Raw genomic sequence first — 26,875 nt, forward strand, 5'->3', positions numbered from 1 at the left:
TACTGATAGGATAAATAGATATTACAGCTGTACGACTGAAAAAATAAAGTCCTTTTACGGATACGTACAAATGTCCTAGCTGAGTAAAGGCAGAGGGGCGACGATTGACGTGTGTACCTCCCTTGATTAGCTGAGAACCTCTTATTCCAGCGGTTTCCTTCTGTATTAATACCCAAGAGAAAAGCAGAGAGGAGGAGCCAAGAGCAACTCAGTGAAGACTGAACGCTGGATGCATCACATGTTTCAAGCACTCTGTTTTCAGAGGGTTCTTTCTGATGAATGAAAGGGTAACACCATTTTCAACCTGGTTGGTTGAAAGACGTGGACCTTCCCAGGGAGCCGGACCCTCAAAGACACAACTCCTTTGGTAAGCGAACAACCCTCAGTCACCCTGCAGGGAATTGCCGCTCAGATGGGCACGGACACAGCACGTTTTGCTCTTGGCCCCATGACAGTATCTGCCCCCAACATCCCACCCACACAGCTTTTATCTGTAAACCTCACCCTGCCTCCGTCAACCGATCCCCTTCCTCCCTGGCTTTTCCAATACCAGAGCCCCTCCCCGGCTTTGTTCCTGCCTCGCTGACCACCCCCTTCCCCTGACCACCCCCTTCCCCGCTCTGGCAGGCTCATTCTCATCTCCACACACAATGACAGCATTCTGAGATGGACTGTGACTGATGTTGGCCCTCCCCCCAGGCACACGAATCCTTGCTACGTCATTCAGTTCTACCTGTAAGGAGAGGGCTTGTATTTCCTCACCAGCTCTGGCCACCCCTCTCAGCCCCAGGGCCTCAATCCAGAGGCCTTCCTGACATTCACCTTCAGCCCTTCTGGAGACCTAAGGCACTGCCCTTTCCACAGGTTCAGAAATCACATGCTCGTCCCCCAAACCCGGGTTTCTCGCTTGCTACACAGTACTGAGGGACACCACCGCCCTGCGGATCTTTGACCTCCACCCTCCCGCTTCCATGAGCCATTCATCACCACGTCCAGCAGATTTCACTGAAGCAGAGGATGTATCAACGTGTCTCCACTACGACCCTCTGTAGTTCTAGGAAATCTCCCACCAGAATCAAGGTGGGCCTCCCAATGGGCTGCCCCCATCCACTCTAGCCCGCTTCTAGTTAGTTCTCCATTTGATGTCAGGTGTTAACCTTTCCAAGGAAATTCAAATCAGGCTACCTTCTTCCTTAAAGCTCTCCGAAGGATCCCCATGGCTAGACTAAAAGGCTAGGCAGGCTATTGAACCCCCTAGGCTAAGAGACTGGGTTAAAAAGATTTCTATTTAAGACCTGCAAGGTGGCTCCTGTCTGCTTCTCCAGCTTTTTCTCACACTGCACCCTCACTCAGAATACTCCAGAGGGTGGGAGAAGACAGGCAAAAGAGGTGAAGAGTACCAAGAGGTACACACTCCCAGTTAGTAAGTCTTGGGGATGAGCCCAGGTAGCTGCATCAGTAGAGCCCAAGACCCCTGTAAGTGTCGGGATGAAAAGCATAGCATAGGAAATATAGTCAATCTTGTAATAAGGTTGTATGGTGACAGATGAGGACTATGCTTACAGTGGCATCACATTACGTACAGAATTGCCAATTCGCCGTATCATACTCCTGAAACAGTGTAGGTTAACTGTACCTCAATTAAGGATTTGTAGACCAGACACGTAAAACTTCAGTGGATGTTAGGAAATAGCATCACTGTTCCCTTTACTGATCGTTCAAGTCCTTTTCATGAAACATCATTAGTATTTTTGCCTTATAAGGTTTTTCTTGGGATTGCAACAGAAGTGCAGCTATGTTCACAATCCATGAGGAATGCCAGAGGCAAAAAGGATACATTACAACATGCAATATTAAATACTTTTTATGATTTTATGACCCTAACTCATGGGAAAGAACAAAAAAAGATGGTTTGATTTGCTTCAAAAATTCCATTAACTAAGGGCTTCTTTGGGTCTCTAGAACAGTGTTCCTTCCTTGCAGGATCTCTGTACAGGCTGGTTGCTCTGTCCAGAAAGCCTTTCCCTTTTTCTTGACCTCAATAACCCCTCTTTATCCTTAAGAGCTGATTCAAATGTGGTTTCACTGAGATTTTCCTGACCCCCTCCCCCCAAGTTAGGACCCCGTTTTATCTACCAGCAGAGTCCTGAAACCTTTCCTTTATAATTCCATAAGCAATCTATAGTAATTTGCCCACGTGACTACTGGATTAGTGGCTGGGTCCATTACTAGAGGGATTACAGCAGACATGCTCTCAGTCTGGCTTATTTGCATATCCAGCATTAGGCACTACACTGGGCAGACAGAATGATGTTAAAGTACACAATCTGTTAAATAGATAATAATCTAAAATTTTATACCTCATTTTGTGAAGTTCTCCTACAAACTTGTACTAATCTTCAAATAAAAGCTAACTACTAATGACTTATTTCCAATATGTGACATGAGAAAGTTCTAGAGAGGGCAGACAGGAAACTGAAGAATTAAATCATGGGGGTTAAGGATAGAGATGTTTGCAGAACTGATTTCAAATGCTGGGAGGTTATGGAAGTAGGAGGATAAACAAGGTAACAATATTTTTAAGTAAACCGATCAAAAGTAAAACAAAGGTATCCCCGTCATTGAGCAAGCCTCTCCTTTATCAAACTTCAGAATATCAAGAAATCACAAGTACTGGTAAATTAGAGCCCTATCAAAGAAACCTCATATATGAAATCTGTTGATCACATCAGAAAGTACACACCACCACTTCTAAGAGAAGCCAAGTTTGTGATGGCCAGATTGCACCTGACAACCAGAGAAGTTCAACATAACTGATCTCGACAGTTCAAAAAGATGGACAGAGCAGGCCTACAGCAAACCTAATTACAAAGTCTCCCAACCTCAGGTAAGGAGAGAAAAGAGGACACTCCTAGAAAGTAAAATGGTAGGGCTGAATTAACCTTTTGTCAAGTATAAACTCATTCCATGGATCTTTGAAACCTCAATTTAATATTTGCTAGGCTTGACTGAACTTGTTTTAGATCACCCTATCCCACCGGAATCTAAGACAGGAAATTAAAGAGCATGTTCTTCCAAAGAGATTTTCCACATTTTAATAGGAGTGACTTGGCACGGGCGGGGGAGGGGGAGGTGATGGGGGACAGACAACACCTGGATCCAAGTTGTAAAAAAAAAAAAAAAAAGTAATCTTTTATTTTTTTTTTTAATTTTTTTTTTCAACATTTATTTTTGTGACAGAGAGAGACAGAGCATGAACGGGGGAGGGGCAGAGAGAGAGGGAGACACAGAATCGGAAACAGGCTCCAGGCTCCGAGCCATCAGCCCAGAGCCCGACGCGGGGCTCGAACTCCCAGACCGCGAGATCGTGACCTGGCTGAAGTCGGACGCTTAACCGACTGCGCCACCCAGGCGCCCCAAAAAGTAATCTTTTAAAAACATGAAGGATTTACCTTTCAAAAACCATTTTTGGATGAACAATCACAATAACCTATGTTTGATTTTTAAAACAATGCATCCATCATCACAATCCATATGCAAATACTAACCTAACCCACTTAGTTGTAGAATTCAGGCAACACAACCTCTACACCTCATCCGTAAGATAACCTGTCCTCCTTTCGTCATGAAGATTAAATAAGCTATGCAAAGTGCCTGACCCCTAGCCATCCACCAAGGCCATACTCCATCTGATTTCAGGTACTATCATTCCCAGGAACTAACATGGTGCCTGGTAGAGAATATGTACTAAATACGTATTAGAGGAGATGTATGGTTGCCAGCTGCCAATGCAAGTCTTAAGGCCTTACAACCGTAAAGCCTAACACTTCACACAAGAGACCAGCTTTTTAAAGAGGACAGGGATGGGAGACCGTAATGGAAATTAAAGGTCAAATTTGCACAAATAGGATTTGTGCACACAAAAGCATGCAGTCTTATAAACAAAGTAATCCTAGGGCTCTGTCTAGCTCAAAGGATTGTAAGCAAGCTTTCAAAAAAAAAATAGATAAATAAATCACAACTACTTACCCCATAGGGTTTTTCTCCTCTCCCTTAACTCTGTTCAGTTTCAGGAACATTGCATCTCAACTTGCTGCTTCCAACCTAATTTCCTCTCTGATGCATTTCTGAACACAGCAGTCGACTCCCACCACCAGCAAGTATTGCTCTGATTAGGCTACCGTTCCTCCAGCCTTCATCACGCTTCCCACAAAGTCAAAAACAGAGGTGCACTCTCATTTGCTATTTCCTCTACAAATCTTATTTCCAGAGAGAGTACGCGGGTCCGAGAACACAAAATCAAAAGCCAATTCAAATACCAGATCTCCACTATAAGAAGTTCACATAAACCAGACAGTAAAACCAAAACACTGGCTTAGACCCATCGGAAGTCAGAAGAATCTAACACCTTCCATGTTAATAAAAATAGCATCAAGGAATGAACGGGGTTCTCCCCCTACCCACCACCATCCTAAGCCAACTCCATTCCTAAGACTAATTCCCAGGGCACCTGGGTGGCTCAGCCAGTTAAGGGTTGGACTCTCGGTTTTGGCTCAGGTCACGATCTCCGTTTCAGGAGTTCGAGCCCCACTTTGGGCTCTGCATGGAGCACGGAGCCTTCTTGGGATTCTCTCTCCCTCTCTGCCCCTCCCCCACTCACATGGTCTCAGTTTCTCAAACTTAAAAGTATTCTCAGTAATCGGTGATTTGTTTTGCATCAAAATTTCAGTGTTTCAAGGATTTAATTTTTTTTTTTTAAACATTTATTTTTGAGACAGAGCATGAACAGGGGAGGGTCAGAGAGAGTGAGACACAGAATCTGCAACAGGCTCCAGGCTCTGAGCTGTCAGCACAGAGCCCGACTCGGGGCTCGAACTCACACACTGCAAGATCACAACGTGAGCCGAAGTCAGCTGCTTAACCGACTGAGCCACCCAGGTACCCCAAAGGTTTTTCTTTTAGAGATACTGTTCTTGCATCAAAGAACTAAGAGAGGGAAACATTAAACCCATAACAGATACACTTGATCTTAGCCAAAAGGCCGAGAAGCAGTGAGAGGGGGGAACATATAAACACTGACCAGAAAGGTGACTTAGCTCTTTCATCTTCGTGATCCTCAAGAGGTCAAAAGTTGGGGGGGGGGGGGGGGGCTGGAAATTAAGGCAGCCTAGGAATGACCAGGTTTGCTGGGCTCCCACACCAACTCTGATCACCTGATATTTATGGCTACCTGGTGTATAAAGTGGAGGGTTCTCAAGTTGAAAGAGGATCACGATTAGCCTTCTCTGCCACAGCAGCTGGCAAGAATGTCACCTATTTGCCACCTTTTAGAGAATCCAGCTCCCTCATTACAAGGATGGCAGAGGCCTAAACTGGATTCAAACCAAGATTACCCAATTCCCAGTCTAGCACTTCCTAGGTGATTTTTTTTTTTTTTTGTACTTCTACAGTTCTTTAAGGAACCATTAGCTTTCTAGACATCTCAAATCATTTAGCTAAAACTTAAATTCCTGGGTGAAAAGGCCCCCGATTCTTATGAAAACCCTCTTCCCTCCGCATCAACAGCATATGCTTCTGTACAACACAGCAGGTCCAAGAGTAGAGGACCATCTGCTTCTTCAGATAGGCACACACCAAACTCCCCTCATGTGCTTATTCTCTTTGCCCCCCAGATGTTCCAGTGTACAAAAATAACTCTCAAGTCCCAATTCTGTTGGAAATTAAGACCCAGAACAAAAAATACCCTGAGTTCAGTCACGCGGGTGAGGCTCAGGCAGGTTAAGTGGCTATTTGACAATTAGCAATTCTTTCCACCACCACAGACACCCACAGTGCTTGGTAAAAACCAAGATTTGCATAGAGGTATAATGAACACCATACATTTGGAAACACCTGACAACCTAGTTTCCACGTGTAGCATGCAAGTGTTCCCACGTTGATACTGGATACTGCAAAACTTAAACCCATTTGACTAGGTCAACAGTCCTCAACTTGGGATGGTTTGATAGGAAAATACTCCACTGGTGTTCTTTCCACAATATACATGCAACTACATGCACATGGTTAGAACAGCATCTTAAAAAAAAAAAAATGGATGCCTGGGGGGCTCAGTCGGTTAAACGTCCGACCTTCAGCTCAGGTCACGATCTCACAGCTTGTGGGTTCGAGTCCCACATCAGGCTCTGTGTTGACAGCTCAGAGCCTGGAGCCTGCTTCGGATTCTGTGTCTCCCCCTCTCTCTACCCTTCCCATGCTCATGCTCTGTCTCTCAATAATAAACATAAAAAAAAATTTAAAAAAGGGGCGCCTGGGTGGCCCAGTCGGTTAAGCGTCCGACTTCAGCCAGGTCACAATCTCGCGGTCCGTGAGTTCGAGCCCCGCGTCAGGCTCTGGGCTGATGGCTCGGAGCCTGGAGCCTGTTTCTGATTCTGTGTCTCCCTCTCTCTCTGCCCCTCCCCCGTTCATGCTCTGTCTCTCTGTCCCAAAAATAAATAAACGTTAAAAAAAATTTAAAAAAAAATTAATAAAAAGAAAACCATGACCCAGATTGAACCCGAGTCCAATCAAACCTGTGTCCAGGTGCCATTCTGCCAAAAATAGGGCAATGTGCTGTGTAAGCGGGAGGGTCAGCAAGAATTCTGACCACGGGGAACTCTACAGGTCCAAAGACCCTGGCACTCCCAGATACATAAGGAAATGTATGTAAAATGTTAACATGGAGACAAGCCAGGTGAGAGATCTAGGGAAACCCCCTGTACCATTTTTCACCCTTCCTGTACCTAAAATAAGTTCAAAATAACCGTTTGAAAGGGAAAAAACAAAAACAAACCTTTCTTTCAAGTGTTTGAGGACATAGAACCCCAATTAGTGCCAGGGACAGTTTAATCACCCAGAGATGTGGCTGGTGTCTCAGTTAATGAACCTCCAAGTCCCTACTCACTGCCCCACCCCAGATTCAAAGCTTTCTTTCCAGAAAACAGAATTATTTGAAACAGCAGGCTATTATCCAAAGCAGAAGTAACTTCCATAGAGCAGGCACAAAGGAGCAAGAGAATGTAGCAAGGAAGCTGCCTACTCTCAGCACTTAAGTCCTAACAAAAATATTCAAAATTATTCATACAGTGGTAGGTCTTCACTTAGAATTTCCTGATTTTGAACAGGACTCAAATACTCAGAGCAATAAAGACATCCAAGAATACTGCAGGGAAATTCACCAAGGGGGGGGCGGGGGGGGGGGTGAGGCAGGAGGAACGATCATTCTGAGCTCCTTTTTAGAGGAACTTAGAAATCTACATGAACAATTTTCCAAGGAACAATTAACAAGGACTTGTGTTGTTTGGATTTAGATAGAAAATGAGTTTTGAGAAAAGTATGAGTAAACATGTTCTCAGATCTAGCACTTTGTTTATTTTGTGTTTCTATTACTGTATTTCCAAGATCAGAACCTCAGATCAACACTGCAACTATAGGAAATAAAGATCTGACTTCTGTATTTGGCTGTACTGTGGTCCAGAAATAAATTCTAAGGGTGGAGTTACTTTTACTACAGAAAGCAAAACCAAGTAAACTCCATGGTTACATTTTGTTACTTTTCACATCTTGTTTAAGGGGCTACTCTAAATCTCCAGGTGCTAATTGTAGTATCTAGGATTAACTAGATACTGACTTGTGCAGAATTTCACATAATCTAGAAAATACCAGCTCAACTATGGTGTGAGATCTCCATGTAAGATTATAAGTAGCCTTAGGAAGGACACCTGGATGGCTCAGTTGGTTAAGCAGCAGACTTCGTCTCAGGTCATGATCTCACAGTTTGAGTTCAAGCCCATGTCAGGCTCTGTGCTGACAGCTCAGAGCCTGGAGCCTGCTTCAGTTTCTGTGTCTCCCTCTCTGTCCCTCCCCCACTCAGTTTCTCAAAACAGTAAACGTCAAAAACATTTTTTTTTTTTTTTTTTTTTTTTTTTAGGGGCACCTGGGTGGTGCAGTTGATTGAACATCTGACTTCAGCTCAAGTCATGATCTCACAGTTCAGGAGTTCGAGCCCCACACCGGGCTCTGTGCTGACAGCTCAGAGCCTGGATCCTGCTTTGGATTCTGTGTCTCCCTCTCTCTGCCCCTCCCCCGCTCATGCTTTCTCAAAAACAAACATTTAAAAAAAAATTTTTTTAAGTAGCCTTAGGAACATAGCCTGTTCCCAAAGAATTAAAATTAGAAAAACAAAAGTCAGGAAAAAAGAATTTCAAGTAGACCTCTTCCCTGCTCACTAATTCCCATCCAATACCAACTCAAGATCTTACTCCCACTGGTCATCTACACTACAAAATAGATCATCCTTAATGCAACTCCTGGACTTTAGGGCAAGACACATCATCTGTAGAACGCACAGCCGTTTTTCAAGTAAAGGGAATCAAGCACCTACTTGGCAGGTTCCTCACTTCTTTTCTTTAAATACAAACTACTGGATGAGCACCTATGGTCACTGGCAACATCACTTAAGGTTCTAGGCTTAGGGTTACAGCTAAGTACACAGGTTTATGACCTACCAAGCAGGAGGAGGGGAGCACCAGACAGGAGTTAGGGCTGGAGATTCAGGTGGTCACACTTGCGTGGTTACATTTACATCAAGTCACTCAACTCTGGGGACCAACTCCACAGCTATGAATTCAAGGACCTCAGCTATACAGTCTCCATAGTCCTCTGTCAATTTAAAATTCTAAGAACCTAGCTCTTCCTGATCCCTTGACTACAAAATTCACCAAGAAGGACAAGAAAGGGGAATGCTTAGATGCATGTTAATTCAGGTTGTTAATCTACATTTAAACACAAGCATGCGTTTATCGCTTAGGAATATAGAACTTGGGGAGACTTGGTGGCTCAGTTGGTCGAGCCTCCAACTCTTCATTTCAGCTACAGTCATGATCCCGGGGCCATGGCATCAAGCCCCATGTCAGGCTCTGCACAAAGCACAAAGCCTGCTTGGGATGCTGTGCCCCTCAACCCTGCTTGTGCTCTGGAACAAATTTTAAGAATACAGAACTTAATATTAAATCTGATGCTTTTAAGAGCTACCCAAGTTCTTAGCAACCAAAAGATTTTGCCCATCTCACACGAATATGTTCTACCGTTTCTAATAAATTTTAAATATCCCAAGGGAGCCTCCACATAGCTGCAGCCTGTTAGGACCAAGTCTACAACATACTGAATACAATTTAACATCGAAGGGTTACACAGGAATACAAACAAGGGCCAGAAGCTGACCATGCATTTCCAAATTTGGAGATAAAACTTAGGCCTTCATTAATTCTGCACTGATAAGAGTCAGCCAAAAGCACCTTGTTCACAATTTTATCAGTTACTATTGTGAACCGTTTTTCCTGAGTTTGTGAAGTCATGAAAACCATTAATATAATGGGAGGTAGGATACCAAGAGTTTAATAAACCCAGAGCCTCATCCGGGGTGTTATCCTCTGCTCCCCAGCACCTTCACCTTATCTTATCCTTCTACCGGGTTTTATTAGATTCGCCTTAGGCAAGGACAATGATGGCCAGTCTTCCCCCCACCCCCGCAAAGTGCGAGAGACAGAACACAAGCAGGGAAGGGCAGAGAGAGGGGGAGACCCAGGATCCGAAGTAGGCTCCAGGCTCTGAGCTTGTCCACACAGAGCCCGACACGGGGCTCGAACTCACAAACTGTGAGATGACCCGAGCTGAAGTCGGACACTCAACTGAGCCACCCAGGCATCTTAACAATGGCCGGTCTTAATCATGCCAACTACTCCAGCTCCCACCCAATAATTAATCTTTATAAAATGTGATTTTGCATGTTGATTTGCATCATAGGAGCACAGACTCGGCTCAATCCCAGCAGGTGTTATGGTGCTTGATGGTGCCATTGAGCAAAAAGGGAAAATCGAGGCCATGCAGCTCAACTCTGATACCTGGAGTTTAGACCTAATCGTCCTGGATGCTTCTGGAACGTTTAGGGTCTTTTTTTTTTTTTTTTTTTTTTTTTTTGAGATCGAGCATGAGCAGGGAAGGGGCAGAGTGCGTGACACAATCTGAAGCAGGCTCCAGGCTCTGAGCTGTCAGCACAGAGCCCAACGCAGGGCTTGAACCCATGAACCATGAGATCATGACCTGGGCCAAAGTCTGCCACTTAACCGATTGAGCCACCCAGGCGACCCTCATTTTCAAAGGAGTGGTAAAGTTTGAGGAGGAGGAGGATTGGAGCACCTGGGTGGCTCAATGGGTTAAGTCTTCGACTTCAACGCAGGTCATGATCTCGAGTTGTGGGTTTGAGCCCTGCTTCGGGCTCTCTGCAATCAGCAGGGAGCCCTCTTCAGAGCCTCTGTCTCCCTCTCCCCCCACACCTACTCCCTCAACTCTCTTAAGCATACCTTTTGCAAAAAGGTTTTCCGTGTTAAGGAGTCATTCAGATTGAAGAAACTAATGTGAAACTCAACAAAAATCACTTTAATGCTCCAACTCAGCATGTGAAAAAGTGAGGTCTACTAAGATTTCAAAATCAGGCAAATGACTCAGAACAGGACCAGTGTTTTTGTATTCCACTGGCGAAGTGTTAAAACATCCACGTACAAACTTAGGATTACAACTGCACCAAAGAAAAGCACCTTCATGGAATAGAACATAACTAGGATTTGAACTCTTCTGTACATTGTAAGAAGTTATCAAGTTGTGGGATCTTAAAGTTTTAGAGTCAGCTCCCATCTTGTATTTTCAAAATGACAGTTGCATGCATTAATTCAAAAGGAAAATACATGAAGCTCCTTTACTGCCTCTTAATTTCAAGAGCGATCCAAACAGAAGTTAAAAGCCTTTATAAGCCCGAGCCTAGCTTTGAGTCAATGGGAGTTTTATCCTAATTACAATAAACAGCACCACAAATCATGCTTTATTAGATAATCTAAGGGAAAGCAGAATGAGAAAAGTAAAAGGGATTGGCTACTTAGCTGCATAGCTTCAGATAGTAAAGATCACAGACATTTACTGAATCTGCCTGGTCTCAAAGCCACCTGACCATGAACAAGCTGCCCGCCCGCTCCCCTCCCCGCGCACCCTGCCCCCGACCCCCATCTGCTCCTACAGAGTGGGAACAAGGCCAGTTCCCCATAGGGTGTTGGCACGTTATAAGCCCGGGTCAGCATAGTGACAGAATTACGTGAGTTTTTATTCTCCAACTCTGAAACCCACGTGAAAGTCCTTTTTCTCTCCCAAAACGCACAGCTCCACAGCACCCCTCTGCCTTCCTTTAAACACATTTCTGATCAGGATTATAAACATCCAAGTCCAGCACTGTGGATTGGGAATAACCACTAACAACAAACCAGAAGTTCTGACCTTTAGTATGCGGTTCTGGAAACAGAAAATGATTTTAATTAGGTGCTTTTTCTACTTTTCCTTATTAAGGTTATGAACACATCGAGTCTAACTCAGTGGATTATCTCTAGTCACGTAATTTCCATGTTGTAACAGCCTGGGCTTCCAACAGGATGCTGCAATTAACAGTCCCAGCTTCATAACAGAGACCCTTGGAATAGGGTCAAAGCCATGCACTTCCTAAAGCAAGTTATTTTCTAATCTCTATATGAAATATCTTTCACATGAAGACACAATGCTTTAGTCTCCTGTAATTGCAATTTTCTGAGGAAAAAAGCACCACATAAGATGGTATGAAATAGTGCTGGCATAGAAGCAGCATGTGGAGGAAAACACATAGGTTTCTCGAATCAGCTTTTCCGTTGGGGACAGGCACGTTTGCGACATTTCTAATAGGACGGCCTCCGTCCTGGCCTATGCTGCTCCCCAATTATACGAGTCCCTCTTGCCGCCACCTCCTTCCCCTTTGCTCTAGTTATTTCCTCGCTTTAGAAAGCCTCCCCCACCTCTCCCAAAGGAAATTCTCTGTATCCTGCAAAGCCCAACTCCAAAGCTCCTTCCTAACGAGCCCAGGAAGTATCTCCCCACCCCCATAATGTTTCGACCACCCCTATCTCATTCGAACTTCTATTATGAAGACTCTTGGTCTAGCATTCCTCTCTGCTCGATGCCCAGCGCTCTGTCCCATGCCCCCCAGTGCCAGGCATGATCTACAGAGCAGATGCACAGATCTGGCATCATCTCCCGCTGTGACTAGTATGGCAAGTGTTACGGAGTTGAAAGACTTCCCTCTTTCACACCTCCATAGCCCAGGTAGTGGTGTAAGCCTACCGAACAGAACGAACTATGGGGGGGGTGCCCGGTGGCTCAATCTGTCAAGCACCTGATTCCTGGTTTCTGCTCAGGTCAGAATCTCAGTTCACGAGTTGGAGCCTCACATGGGGGTTCTGTGCTGACAGTGTGGAGCCTGCTTGGGATTCATTCTCATCCCTCCCTCTCCCCACCCCTGTGCATGTGTTCTCAAAATAAACTTAAAAATTGGAAGAAAAAAAAACAAAACTACGAAGCCCAACACTTGGGTTCACAGCCTGGGTGGACCCAGACAGCCTGGGTTTGAAGCCCAGCTCCACTGTTTTCCAATTTTGTGACCTTGGACAAGTTCTAAGCTTCCTGTGCCTCAGTGCTGGTTTCCCCATCTTTAAGATGAGAACACTGCTTACCTTTTCAAAATTGTTAAGAATCAACGGTGTTGATGAGAAGTGCTTGGAACAAGGTCTAAGAGCAAACCCTTCATGGGTGACTGTAGGGTTTTAAGGAAAGTCTACAGCATTGACTACTGTGCATGAACTACTAGACATACCAGTAGAGTCAAGAGTGTCAATTATCCTGTTGGTGAAAACATGGGAGTCGAATAGTCACAATTGTAATTAATCTCAATTATTGTGATTATTCACAGCTCAGAATGTAGCTGTTCACTGGATTCTCCTCCTACCCCATTCCTCATACAAGCGAGTTTATAAAGGTTAAATACAACTTGGACAATTTCACGTCCTGCATTTCCACCTTTGTTTCCTAACTACCTATTGAAATCACTGCAGAGACTACAGATGGATCCCCTATTTCCCAAAATGCTACAACTAAAGATGGGTAACTGCTGGGGAGGGGAAAAAAAACCCACAAGTAAACGCATTCGAGATGAACTGCCCTCATACTAGCCTTGCTTTGTGAACCTGCTCTTAATTCTGATCTTGTGCTAACAATCAATCATTCCCCTCCATTACATTTTTGATAGAAATCTATTTCCAGAAGCCATTTTCCCCCTCTGTATAATTTAATAGAGGGCTTTAATGTAGCTACGGTCATTTCATCTCGACTTGACCATTAATACCATACCAATACTGAAGTGTCCATGCCTCGGCTTGAAGTCCAACATAACACTTCACGGTTTAGTAGAAAACATCTGAAATAAAGGGCTTGGTCATGGAAATTCTGACAGGACACTGAAGCCTTAATTCTGTCACCAAAAAATGTTTCCCTTAATGGCCTCATTCTTTCCTCTAATATAAATCCAGGCTTTGTAAGTACCAAAAAAGTTTCCAGTTGGCTCTGAAAAGGGTTTTCTGCACAACTGTTTGAATCTGAACCCCCTGCTCCACCCCCACCAGCCTGGTAGTTCTTCAGCACTCTCATTTCTAAGAGATCCTATCCTGTGCTTCATGAGGGGGCTCTGGGGATGGAATCATGTAAAATGTCACAGCTCCTAAGCGTCCAGCATCTCTCAGCATTTAACATCGGTTTGTCTTTCAACTGACAGAGGTCTTTAAAGCCACTGTCAGGGGGCGCCTGGGTGGTGCAGTCGGTTGAGCGTCCGACTTCCGCCAGGTCACGATCTCGCGGTCCGGGAGTTCGAGCCCCGCGTCAGGCTCTGGGCTGATGGCTCAGAGCCTGGAGCCTGTTTCCGATTCTGTGTCTCCCTCTCTCTCTGCCCCTCCCCCGTTCATGCTCTGTCTCTCTCGGTCACAAAAAATAAACGTTGAAAAAAAAAATTAAAAAAAAAAATAAAGCGACTGTCAGTTTTCACAGTTCCACTTGGGCACTCCTATTGCCACGCTCCTCCGTTCCTTCTCACGTCAAGGCACAAACATTTCAGGTACGAGTAGTTTAAAAATATCAGAATCAATAAAGTTGAGCTACCACTCCCTCTGGAGCATGACGGTCTGGTTTCAGCGATTAGCACTCTCAAATGAAACAGAACATGTAAATGACCGTACCAAACACGTGCACTGGAGCTGGTTTTAACTTTTCACCCTGTACCCAAGACATCTCCCCTGTCCTGCTGTGGCCCATAATATGCTGTTTAATTTGTGGCAATCGTATTCGTTATGGATGCCTAGATACTTCTCTGAAGATAAAAGGCACATTAAGTGGTTTGCTATTAGATTTACCATTGCTTATAACTTACATACAAATTAGCATTTTCTGTTTCCTATTTTGAATAGGTATGCTTAGCTTCAGAGAGTTACTTTTTCTGAAGTCATCTAATGATCTATCCTAGTTGACATCACTTTGAATTATAAACGAAATTTTTTAAAAAAAGTATGCAGGCAGAAGTCACTGCACTCCTTCTGGCTATGGACGTTCATATCTTAGGTCGTTTGTGTAACCATACATCCAACAAATATTTATGTAGTGTCTACCAAGTGCCAGGCACTGCATTAAACAGGAGACAGAAACAAGCAGTCCTTGCCCTCAAGGCTGGCAGAGGAGACGAACGACAGAGGGGGAGGGTCCCGTGACTGGGAGAGTGTCCAGAAAGGCAGGGAGAATAGACGTCAGAGCTAAACTTCAGGCTAATATTCACAGGTGAGACAGGTTATCGGGGCAAAAAAATTTGAACAGGACCCTTTATGGGAAACTGCAACTTATTTGCAGTAACTGAAGCACGGAAAGAAGCAAAGCATCGGTAGACGAGTCTGAAGAAACCAGGACACTTAAGAGGTCTCGTTCAGGAGCTGGACTTCATCCTAATAGGAAAGCTCCACAGTGAACACTAGTTTGAATACCTGGAAGGAAAACCGAACAAGAATTAATGTGCCTAAAAACTTAAGTTTGAAGAATGTCGCCTAAGAGTGAAACGCTCAGAGGGTAGTAAATCCTATCATTAACGTTAAAGAGGAAACTTCAAGGTCAGGTCCATCTGCAAAAAATAATTAGGGTTTCTCCTGCTTAGTCGGATAATCACCCCCTACACTACTGAATCAGATTCTGGTGGGGAGTGTACAACTAAACATTCACTTAACGCACTAAGTGAAAGTAGCAATTCAGGAAGCCATTAATCAGAAGTCATTTCCTATCAAGTATATAGCACCAAATGGGAATATCCAACAATTTCGTCCATGTATCCCTACTTCTAATGAGTATTAATGCATTTTTATGGGGGGGGGGAAGCATTGGAAAGAAAGGCAGTTCTAACTGCCCACCTCCACCATGGTTCTGTTTTAGGTGTTTCTGACAATTTTATTCTTTGAAGATGAAATAAGGCTTTGATCTGACCTCAAGGCAAAACCATCAGAATTTCAAATTATACTCTTCCATGGATCGGTCTTTTTGGGATTCTTTCGATGGCCCCGGGAGATGCCCTACAGTTAACACAGCTTCTAATCTCAAGAGTAACCAATGAGAAATGGGGTGCCAAAATGCTAACACCCCAGTTTTAAAGATGGGAAATCGTGGGGTCAGCTTTGAAAATCAGTGGGTCGTCACTAATGTAGACGAGCTAGTACATGGGAAGGAAATCTGTTGAAGGCAGTCAACTTCGTGATTCAGCCCAACTCAGACCTCAGCCCCCTTCCACCTCCTAGCACTTGGTGTCCACACCATGTGGCTCCTGGCGTCTTGTAAGCCATGGAAAGAACCTGATACCGTTTTCTGCAAAGCTGCCAACTTTATCCCGTTAAAGGTCACCCTCCCTTAAACGGGCCCAGTTTTCTGCAATTCCTTCTCTCATGCAGCCAACAGAGGGAGGGCAGAGGGACTTTCTTCCCTCAAACATCAACCTTCAGGGGCACCTGGGTGGCTCAGTAGGTTAAGCATCTGACTTTGGCTCAGGTCACGATCTCACAGCTTATGGGCTCGAGCCCCACATCGGGCTCTGGGCTGGGAGCTCTGACCCTGCTTGGGATGCTCTCTCAAAAGAACATTTCATAAAAATAAGAACACACCATCAACCTTCATTCTTCAAGAGAGAAGAAACACCATCCCACTCAGGTGAGCTGGTAAGATCGATTCTGAAACAGGCCTTCAAAACTGAAGGCCACAGCCTAAGGGAAATGGATTTTAAACCCCTAACTGCTGAAAGGCAGCTTCAGTTAGAATCGCAGGAGAAGTACAGTATTTGGGGGGCACTTAGAGCAATGGCTCCAGATTCAAGATGGGTGCACAGCAGCACACGGGGATCACACAAGGATGCACGCATTCCCAGCACACCCCGCAAACATCCAGTGTTGATCACGCAGAGCCACAGTCTGTTGATCGTGGTCACTGGTGGGGATCTGATGCTCTTTAGGGGATTCTTCTAAGATCCTAGGGTAGTTGTTCATTTTGAAGATCTGGGACGCTGAACAGAAAGCAGAAAAAACATGCCGAGATGGAACAGATTTAACAGGCTCACAACGGTTTGTCACATTGATAAGCAGGTCACATTTGCAGAGAATGTATCACTGAAATTTGAGAAGTGCAAGCCGTCTTGCTTAGTCTAGTTGGCCTGTTCCCTTTCCCAGTAGCGAAAGGGATAAGACCACTGGCTCCACTACCCCCAGAGAAAAGACAACATTTGAGCAACATGGTGAAGGTCTCTGCTGTTCCATGACAGAAGCTCTTGGACACAGCTGGTGCATAAGACTAGCAACACGAGACAGACCTTCCAAGGTCTGAATCTCCACCTCATCAATGACCAGGCCAGAGAAACCCTTCTCCCTCTCCTGGAGGGAGGGAACAGATTGGGGGCAAGGACCAGCTTCTCTGCTAGCCTCACAGGAAAAAACCAGCAAGGAGCATATCAACCAAGAGAAAGTTAAGCCTCACAAAAATCGAAAGGCAAATTCTGAGATTACCCTTGAAAGGACGGAGCTACAGAGCACCAAGCTGGTCATCTAAGAACCTTAACTATCTCACAGCTCCTCGCTCTACTTTCTGCGTTTTTCTTTGTTCTCCAGTGTGTATGGCCCTTGCTTTCACGATTTCAGGCAGCCAATCAATGTTCACAGTGGGATCCTCCTCGGTTACCGGCCCTGGTAAGATCCACCTTCTCAGAGCAGTACCTCTGTACTGCCATCTAAACAACGGCATGAAGCACAAATGGCAACAATCCAGGAAGTCTTTGGAGAAGTGTCCTGTTTCCATTTGGACTGCATCTCCAGGAGGGGAAGAAGCAGGGGGGGAAAAGAAGCCTTTGTGTGCTTGTAAAATGCTTTCTAATAGCATAGATTAGAAACCCAGTTTTAATGGGCTACCACTCACAGCTTCAGTCTTCTAGTTCTGAACATTTACGAAGGGAGAGGATATTTTAGATTTCAAGCTATCTTACTTTATGAACAGGTGAGCTATTTGGAGCACATACGGCTCTCTAAGGTATACTTAGCTACAGCTATTCTACTGACCAAAGTCATGGACCATATACTAAGAGCTAGAAGATGCTGCCTCCATCAGGTGAGAAAACATAAGGAATACAAAAAGTCTCCAACTCCAACTGCCATCTCGAGAGGGTATGCTGCTAAAGGCATGGGATGAGGGGGTTCTTCTCCTGAAGACCAGAACTCTACCAAACACAAGATTTTAAGTTGGTAGAACATTAAGAGAAAAAGTGTATTCTAAATTGAGTATATTCTAAAATGATGAGATGTTACCTTTGAGGAGAGTGCCAAAATGCAAGTGTTAGGGAACTGTATTTGTGCAATTAAAAGGCATTGTCCTGGGCTAACATCCAGAAGTTATGAATAATGGATTAGCACATGCATACTCGAAGTCAAATGCTGAGCATACATACTAAACAAAATGTAACAAGCAGATAGCATATTAGGTTGTATTTGAAATGGTTTGTGAATTACAGTTTGTAAACGCAGTGCAGAAACTCACCCAAATAAGACCTGTGGTTTAATTCTTCCCCAATGAACTGCATCAACCACATACTCGCTGCTCTATTTTGTCTGCTTTGTAAGAACTACATTTCAAGTATTAGGTAAAGGCAATCCACAGAATGCAGAGGCTAAAACGAGTCTGAAAAAATGTTCAGCCTTACACCCAGATGAAAATTAAAACTTTTCACTTACCAGAGCAAAAATGTCAGGAAAAAAAAGAGACCTATCCTATACTGGTAAGAGTGAAAGGAATGGGGTACACTTAATACTGAAAATGCAAATTGTAACCTTCTGAGAACACGGCTGTACTCATTAAGACCTAAGATGTACACACATTCTTCTAGGTATCTTTTATAGAAATACCATGGTGTCCAAGGATATCACTGACAATATTTCACTAGTGTGAACTTAAAGCATCGGAAATGGAGAAGTTTGATACGCCCAACATGCAACCACTAAATAGAATAAGGAAGATTTTGACAGGGAAGGATATCCACTGCCTACTGTGGTGGGTGGATATTGGAGAAGGATTTGAAATTTTGAGCTCTTGAAGAGTGACTAAATATCTTATCTCTGAGGGAGGGAAAAGAGAAGAGCCTACAATTTCACTTCTTACTTTATGGGAGTCAAGCTCACATGAAACCATGAATCTAATCCACTCCAAAGAAAAAATTCAATGTAGTCTGGCAGGGTGGGGGGGGGGGGGGGGGGGACCATGCAGGACTCCCTTACACCCCTAACACTGCCACTCTGATTTCAACAAAATTGACTCAAATAAGCAGGTCTAGAAGGGACCAAGCTTATCCTGAAGTCTTAACATATAAGAAATGACACAGTTTAACACCTAACCTTCATTTCCGACAAATATTTTTCTGTTTCCATAGGTTCCCACCCAAATGTTACAAAAAATAGACGTATATCAGTTAGCCCGGAACCACACTTGCCACATTTTTTTTTTTTTTTTTAAAGGAAGGTTCAAGAAAAAAAAAAAAATCTCATTTTGGGGTGTCTGGGTGGCTCAGTCAGTTAAGCAACCTACTTTGGCTCAGGTCATAATCTCACAGTTCGTGAGTTCCAGCCCCGCATCAGGCTCTGCGCAGACAGCTCAGAGCCTGGAGCCTGCTTTAGATTCTGTCCCTCCCTTTCTCTCTGCCCCTTCCCCACTCGTGCTCTGTATCTGTCAAAAATAAACATTAAGTTTCTTTTAAAAAATAAAGTCACATTTCCAACCTACACCCAAACACTGCCTAACCAAGTTCAGGTCCACAACCGGAAAACGTAAAGAGCCCCATCTTCCTTTCATCTTTTACAAGGAGTGAGGCAGTAACACACCTTTCTCTATAAAGGAATATCTCGATTTCCCAACTCTCAGGGATTGATTCAGAGTTGGAAGCACTCGTGAAGGTAGGATATTAACTATACCATAAAACAGCTGCGTTGAAGACGTATTTAGGAAGTCTAAGAAACAAGTTCATGAATTTGAACTTTAAAAGATAAACCAACTCGCTAGCACAATTTTAGGGTTCTAAGAAGTACACGGTCTCTCTCTGACGTGCTTAGTATTAAGCAGTGTTAGGATAATATTTTCCAGTCTACGACGTACTTTCCACTTACCTTAATAAACCTTCACCCAGATGGGAAATGGAACCACAGCTAAGTAAACATAATATAGATGATGAGGAGAGCCAGAAGGTGGGCTTGTGAGCCCAGAATGCCCTCACAAGCTACCAAGCACTGACTTTAAACAGAACACAATGTATGGAACAGCTACCTAACACGCATGATACACAACTACAGATACGATACGAGGTAGAAATAAATGGATTTCTCCCCAGATGCAAGAGGTCGTTAGTACACAGTCACATTCACGCTAAAGGAAAAACGTGCCTCCTAGCATGGCAACTCATTATGATTGATCTAGGTAACTTTTAGACATGCTGACTTTGTTCTGGACAACAATCGAGAACCAAAAACCATGTATCAGTGGAATGATACATGGCCCAAAATTAGTTACAAGGAGTCCAACCTAAGGCATAGGTAAGAGCAATAAAGAACAAAAACCGAGCAAGAACCAGAAAAGCCGCATGAATACAAAGTGATTCCATTTCTTTTCCTCAACACCCACACAGAGACAGCAGTTTCTGACAAGAATGTTCTTGGCAAAAAATAAAGTTACAGGAAGGTTTTTTTTTCTTCAATGAGAAAAAGGCAGCTCTATATGCAGATTACTAGGCAATACCGTTTGATTTTTTTTTTTTTTTTTTAACAGTCCAAATTTAGAGACCTTGTTTTGAAAATATCTAAACCACCTTTTTTTTGGATCACGAAGAAAAGAGGACTAGAAATATTGTTCCCGTTTGGAATGCTGGTTTCATGTTGTACTTGAAAATAAAATCCAACGTGACAGCTTACCTTGGCACTGGAAGCCTTGTTTCCCAAACCCCCTGAAAAACAGAAACAACAAAATATCTTAACATATCTTGTGTTGTATACCATAGTTTAAGCCAGTTATGAAACAGTATTCCACAGAACTAAGGGTTTATACGTGAGAACCAACGATTTTATAGGAAAACATGCTCAGAGTACTGAATAAATTCGGTTTTGGGGGGAAAAAAAAACAACCTCTGTATGGCTTCCAAAGGCTCCTTGAATTTTTTCAATGTACAACAATCTTCTCTAAGTTTACACTTTGTTATTAATACTGAAGTTTCAAGACCAGACAGCTAGGGTATTTGGAGTTGGCCACGATGTTCAACAAGAGGACTATGTTTGAAAGCAGTACACTTTGATTTTGTCCCTAAAGACCAAATGAAAGTCATTGCTCTCCCTAAAGAAGTGGCTTCATTTATTATAGAATAGGGGTCTAGAAACTTCCAAATAGTACCCACTCAACATTAAGTTTTGATTTAAAAGACTGGTTTTACAATATGTTTATTAAAATTGCAGGTGAAATTTTTTGGGGGGAGAATCAACAGGATTCAAAGCAAATACAGAGGCTATTTTGTTCTTGTAGGTTACTTTAGAAGATTTACTCTGCCTTCCCTGCCAGACACATTAAACCATAAACACAGTTACAACTAGAATGAACTGCACTAAAACTCTAGGATAAGTTCTAATCTTTTGCTTTACATAGCCATCCTAAGCTGACAAGACACTTCATATGTTTAGTCACCCCCCCCCAAAATAAACCCAAACTTTTATGGTTTTTAAAGCGTTTTAATATTTAAAACAAGCTGGTAAATTAAGGGCCCACAGAAACAATGAAAGATAACTGAAGTTAAAACCACTGCGAGACAATCCTAGTGAATATTTTCCAGGACCTTCCAAGTAGTTTACAGTCAGGGGAATTAGCCAGGGAGCAAGCAGACAGGGAGACCTTTATTTTCCACTTCACATTACACCTGGTGACCCGAAGTGCCACAGCAGTTCACCAGGGGCTGATCCTTTGGGGCACCAGATAGTGGAAAGACATTAGCGAGCCTGGGTATGGATGTTACAAGTCTTTCCTAATTTACCTACTTCTGGCACAGACAGACAGCAGTCTTACTGTTCCCTTTTTACGGAGCATGGGAGAGGAGGCTGCAGGACTCCCCTTAACTAGATGCACTATCTTCTTTGCCCTGAAGCTCTAAGAACTTATTTTAGATAACTGTAGATATGGCTAACTTCTCCTTGGAACACAACTGCTTCGTACGCTGACTACACAGTGGTACTCATAGACATGACTGTGCTTTTCACGGAACTATTGAGATTTGTAAGGAAAAAACTAAGCACCTTATTAGGACTAGGCTTGTCCAACTCTCCCTTGGAGGGGATTTTCCCCAGGTGTGGTAGATTCGGATAGCCATCCAGAAGGGTAAAGTTAAGCACTTTGGCACATCTGTGGTGCCCTTAGAGGCGAGTTCCTCCAGGTGTGATGGATTCGGATAACCTCCATAAAGGAAAAATTAAGCACCTTATGAGCACATTCGTGGTACTCATGATTCCCCCCGCCGTGTGAATTCAGATGCCATCCAGAGGCAAAATTAAGCGTTTTATTAGCACCATGCTTGAAGTGCTCTGCCTCCAGGTGTGATGGATTCACATAGCCATCCACCAGTTCTGCCCAGGGCCCCAACAGGGTAGGTCACGCAAAGGTTAGTGGCAAGGTGCACTGAGACACTGTCACCCGAGGGCGGCCCCTAGCCTAAGGTCGACAGGAATTAAGGAACCCTTGCCTTAGTTCTGACTTGGGGAGCTTCCTAGCCACATTCGTGAATTGATGGTAAAAGTCTGGTAGGTATCTGCCAATCTAAAGGGGAAAAAAACTGGGACACCTGGTATTCCTGAAGTTCCAGCTTTCTACACGTTGGGGTCTGTGGGAGAAGGGGTCGCCCACGTTCTGAGAATCAGTAAAAGCCAGAACCGTGACCAGAAAAGGGCATGTACGGTTTCACCTGGTCTCACGGGGTGCAGAGACCCCGGAAGGCTTTCTGTTTATCAGGATCCCCAAACCACTGGCCCAAGTTAATGCCTGTATCCCCTGTTAATTCTACTTCAGTTCTGACACCTTACAGCAGTGTTCTTAACTAAGGCCTCGGTCCTCCTCAACCAGGCTGCACGTCTAATCTCGTGTTGACAGGGTCTGTTTTAGACGACTCCCTCTGCCCTCCTGCCATTCGCCTGGTCTTAGTCCCCCCTCCCCCACTGCAAGCTTTCAGCAGTTTGCGGTCTCTCCGCTCCCCCTGGGTTCACCCGGACAAGTCCGGTCTCCCGTGCCCAGCGGATACAAGCTACAGTAGGCAGGGACCCAAGCTAGCAGCGCAGTCCAAGCCCGCTGGGGAGCAAAACACACCCCCGAATGCGCCCAGCCTGGCTCGCCCGTAACTTGGACCGCGAGGCGCAGTCGCCGCCGCTCCCCGGTTACTTCGGGCGTGTTTCTCCGGGAAAACTCTGCCCTTTGGGCTCTTTCGCTCCCCTTCGCTCACACCCAACCAGCAGCTCCTCTATCGGTGCAGAAGGGCGGGTGCGCCTGGGAGAAGGAGGACACTGGACCCGCGAAGGGGATCAGTGTCACCGCGGCGCGGGGCCAGCCTCCCCTCCTGCGGTAGGGGGGTGTGTGTGACCTGGCGGCGACTTCCCCGGGAGTCCTGCCCGAAAGCGTCGCCGGAGCGCGCGCGCCGTTCCGGGCGAGAGTTCGGACTCGGCCGGCTTTCCAAGTTCCCCGAGTGAGTCAGCCCCGGAGTAGGCGCGCCCGGCCGTGGGGGCGGGGAGGGCGGGCGAGGGTCCCCGGAGCGATGCGACCCAGGCTACAAGGGGACCGGTCCCCAGCCCCCGGGCGCCGCGAGAGGGGGTCCGGGCGGCCGGCCGTGCGCCCCGGCCCGCGCGCACCTACCAGATGAAGTCGGTGCAGTGGCTGCAGAAGGTGGGCTGCTTGAAGAAGCGGGCGATGAATTTGTGGTTCTTCACCTCGTGCACGTTCTTCTGCCTCAGCGCCCCTTTGCGGGCGAAGCGGTTGGCCACGTCCTGAGACGCCGTGGAGTCGTTGGCCGGGAAAACGTCAGCCATGGTCCCCCCAACCACCTCTTGCCTCCGCCGGGGAGCGGCAGCAGCCGGGGAGGGCCGGGGGGCGGGGGCGGGCGACCCCGGGCGGGGACGGGGGGTGGAACGCGGGCCGGCGGCCGAGGTCGCGGCGCGGCGGCGGCCGGGGAAGAGTCGGGCCGGAGCGGGCGCGGGAGCCGGAGCCGGAGCCGTTCGCTCGCTCGCTGGCCCCACGCTCACTGACAGCCCGGCGCCGGGCGCTCGCGCTTCCTACTCTCGGCGGCAGGGGCGGCCCGGAGCGGCGCCGCCCACTGCGCATGCCCGGAGCGCGAGGGCCGCGGGGGCGCGCGCGGGGCGGACGCGAGCGCCCGGGGGAGTCGGCGCCTCCGCGTTTTGCGAGCAGCCCGGCGACGGGCGGGAGGGGGGGGGGGGTGGCGGCGGCGGCCTGGGCCGGGCCCGCCCGAACTTGGGAGCGGAGGAGGACGCCGGGAGGGCGGGCCGCTCTCCTCCGCCGCCTTTCTCCCTTCCTCCCTTCCCTCCTGCCTCTCGCCCTCCTCCGCCTCCTCTTCTTCCGCTCCTCCGGCTCTGCCTCCTGCTCCCTCGGCTTCCTCCTCCCATCCCAGCCAGCTCATCCTTCCCCGCCCGGCTCCTGGTCCCCCCTCGCCCCGGTGGGACGTCCGACTCGCTGCACCGGGCTCCAGGCAGCGCCCGCCGCCGCCGTCTCTGGGTCCATCCCGCTCGGACGCCCGCCCTTCCTCACCTTCCGAGACGCGGCGTTGAGGCTTTATGTCCCTCCAGCCGTAGGTGCCCCCCAAACGCCCCGGCCCGCGCCCTCCACGCTGCTTATATAGGGCAGGAGGAAGGGCTTGATTGCAAATCTTCGCCCACTGACCCTGCCACCTGCCCCTAACTGTTGAGCTGGGTTTCACCTGCATCTTGCATAGACCTCTAATGTGCACGCGGGACGGTTAAAGGACTTGCCCTGGTTGCTTATCCCTATTTATCCCGTTGCTCGTTGGGTACTCCAGTTGCAAGGTTGATTATCAGCCTTTCTTGATTCTACAAGTCCGGAACCTTAATTTAGAAAGCGTTTTGCATCCTAAGCTAATTACTGCAATGCTGGCAGGTGCAGAGTGCAGCCAGAACACTTGTAAATTACCAAGTGAAACTGTGGTGAAAGGAGAGCTGGCAGGGATCTGCAAAGGACACGTGGGGATGGACCAGCTAATCACTTGCTGAATGTTTATTAGTTCTGCCTGGAGGGTGCTTAACATACATAAGGGAAACAACCATCCCCCAGCGTCTCACTGTTGTTCTTCTACGTTGCCAGATTCACGAGGGTCACAAAACAACGACACGAGCTGAGGAACATCAAGAAAGAGAGCAGGTTGTTTAATTCTTTAAGAAGTTTAAAATAAAAAGGAAAAAAAGTAAAGATATATGCCAATTTTAGAGTCCATCACAGGGATCACCTAGAGGTACCGTCTTTTTTTAACGTTTATTTATTATTTTTGGGACAGAGAGAGACAGAGCATGAACGGGGGAGGGGCAGAGAGAGAGGGAGACACAGAATCGGAAACAGGCTCCAGGCTCCGAGCCATCAGCCCACAGCCCGACGCGGGGCTCGAACTCACGGACCGCGAGATCGTGACCTGGCTGAAGTCGGACGCTTAACCGACTGCGCCACCCAGGCGCCCCAGCGGTACCGTCTTTTAAGACTGGCTCATGGAATGCCTGATTCTAGAAGTGTCTTTCGTATTTTAGCAAGTGTAAGCTATAGACTGGCCATTGGTGGAGCGTGCGCTTTGCTGGCCCGTTTACAATGTTGTTACTGCTAAGAGACTGCACCTGTTTGATACTCTGATCAGAAAGTTCACCCATCATGGCAGCGCCTCCAAGCCGAGGAGGCAAAAAAGGAAGAGGCAAGGGAAGGAATGAAAAGCAGAGCATGTTAGGAACATGGATCAACTTCTCCGCAAAACATGGTAAGCATTCCAAGCCATGGTTGTTTGTTGTTTAAGAATCGTAAATCCGAGAGCACACAGAATGAAACACACAATTCTTTCCTCCTCACCATCTTAAGTGTGGTCCTCACACATTTTATAAAGACAGGATTCTTTCGGTTTCCCTAAAGCTTTGATGTAATGATGGGAGAAAAAGCTGGCAGAGTTGGAGGGTGAGATTGCAGAGACTGGAATCCCAGAGGAAAGTAATGCGGAAGATGAGCTAACAACCAAAGGAGCCATGGCAGCAGCTTGGTCATCTCCTATGTGGTAGAATGGAGCGACTGATCTCCCCAATGGGTGGACCAGATGGAGACACTATATCTTTTCTTTCAGGTTGTGACTTGGCTTTCCTGCCTCAGTTGTTACTGTTGTTTCTTGTGGGTGAAGAGAGAACTAACTAGAAGCCAGTTGGTGGATAAACTGGGCTGAGCCTCAGTGGTCGGTTGCCTACAGCATAGCCCAATTGTGGGGGCTGTGGGTGGAGATGTACCAGGAACAGATTTACCAAGCAGTGTAACGCTGCCCCTGGCAAGGACGGATGGAAATGTGGGCTGCGGTTCACCCCTGCACCCAACCGGAGAATTCTCCTTCATAGCACTGAAATGGAGGGCATTACAGAAAGGGGGAGAGGGAGCGGTAAGTCAGTCCTGGGCATTGGTAATGATTTTAGAGTCAGCTGCTTCGTGGAGAAGGTGCAGGAAAGAACAGGGAATGGTAGACTGAATATGGTTTGTCAGAACCCTTCTCTGTGAGCCCTGCCTTTGACCAGTAAGTTCCAGACTTTGTACAGGTCTTGCTCAGACCAGCGGGACCCAGAGGCTGGGGGCTGGGATCAAAGTGAGGCCACTGCAGTGATGACTCTAAAACCAGACTGGTTCACTTGAAACCAATAATCTTTAGGCTACCACCTAAAACTTGTTGCTCTGTGCAGAATCACTATTCTGTTTTCAAATGGACCAGGCCGTTTTCAAATGGAGCAATAGGAATTGTTTACGTGTATAAAAAGCTTGATTCTGCGATTTATGGTAACCAAGATAATTAAAAGGCTCGTGTTTTACTCTATGCACTTAATCCAAGGTTTCGGAGAGCTGAGAAAACGGGGGGGATGTATAATTACTTAGGCAGTGTTTAGAGTTGGGGTGAATGGCAGGTCTCATGAAATGGTGAGAGACAAAGTCTAGCTGGGAAGTGACTGCCGCTCGGTAAGTTAGGAAGGAGGATAGTATTTCCTAGGGGTGGGTGGGTCAGAAGCCCCAGAGTTAATACCAGGACGACCAGGTACGGTTGTCCAAGGGGTTGGAGGAAGACTTAACCTTT

General features: G+C 46.1%; 1 protein-coding gene, 1 long non-coding RNA gene and 1 pseudogene across 5 annotated transcripts in view; all 3 read right to left on the reverse strand.

Moving 5' to 3' along the window:
* PRKCA (protein kinase C alpha) overlaps positions 1-23,788 on the reverse strand; it is a 402,962-nt gene extending 379,174 nt beyond the window's left edge. The window contains exons 1-2 of one of the 4 annotated variants that reach the window (XR_015244249.1): positions 23,407-23,786; positions 20,445-20,476 (exon numbers count right to left, since the gene is read on the reverse strand). Coding sequence is in view for 3 of the 4 variants with exons in the window: in XM_086687811.1 (XP_086543937.1) it covers positions 20,445-20,476; positions 23,407-23,579 (205 nt within the window). In the remaining variant the exon portion in view is untranslated. Of the gene's footprint in view, positions 1-20,444; positions 20,477-23,406 lie in introns of all 4 variants that reach the window. The other 3 variants (XM_086687811.1, XM_086687808.1, XM_086687809.1) reach the window with 3 other exon arrangements.
* Positions 4,946-5,053, reverse strand: LOC112864729 (U2 spliceosomal RNA; annotated as a pseudogene).
* LOC147574489 (uncharacterized) lies at positions 4,951-20,438 on the reverse strand. The gene is made up of 2 exons (XR_015244250.1): positions 13,979-20,438; positions 4,951-13,740 (listed from the first exon to the last, which is right to left on the reverse strand). It is a non-coding gene; the product is annotated as an uncharacterized LOC147574489 (long non-coding RNA).
* Positions 23,789-26,875: the final 3,087 nt, after the last annotated feature.

This window comes from Puma concolor, chromosome E1 (assembly GCF_028749965.1).
Source record: "Puma concolor isolate L17-30 chromosome E1, mPumCon1.1.hap2, whole genome shotgun sequence".
Classification (NCBI taxonomy): domain Eukaryota; kingdom Metazoa; phylum Chordata; class Mammalia; order Carnivora; family Felidae; genus Puma; species Puma concolor.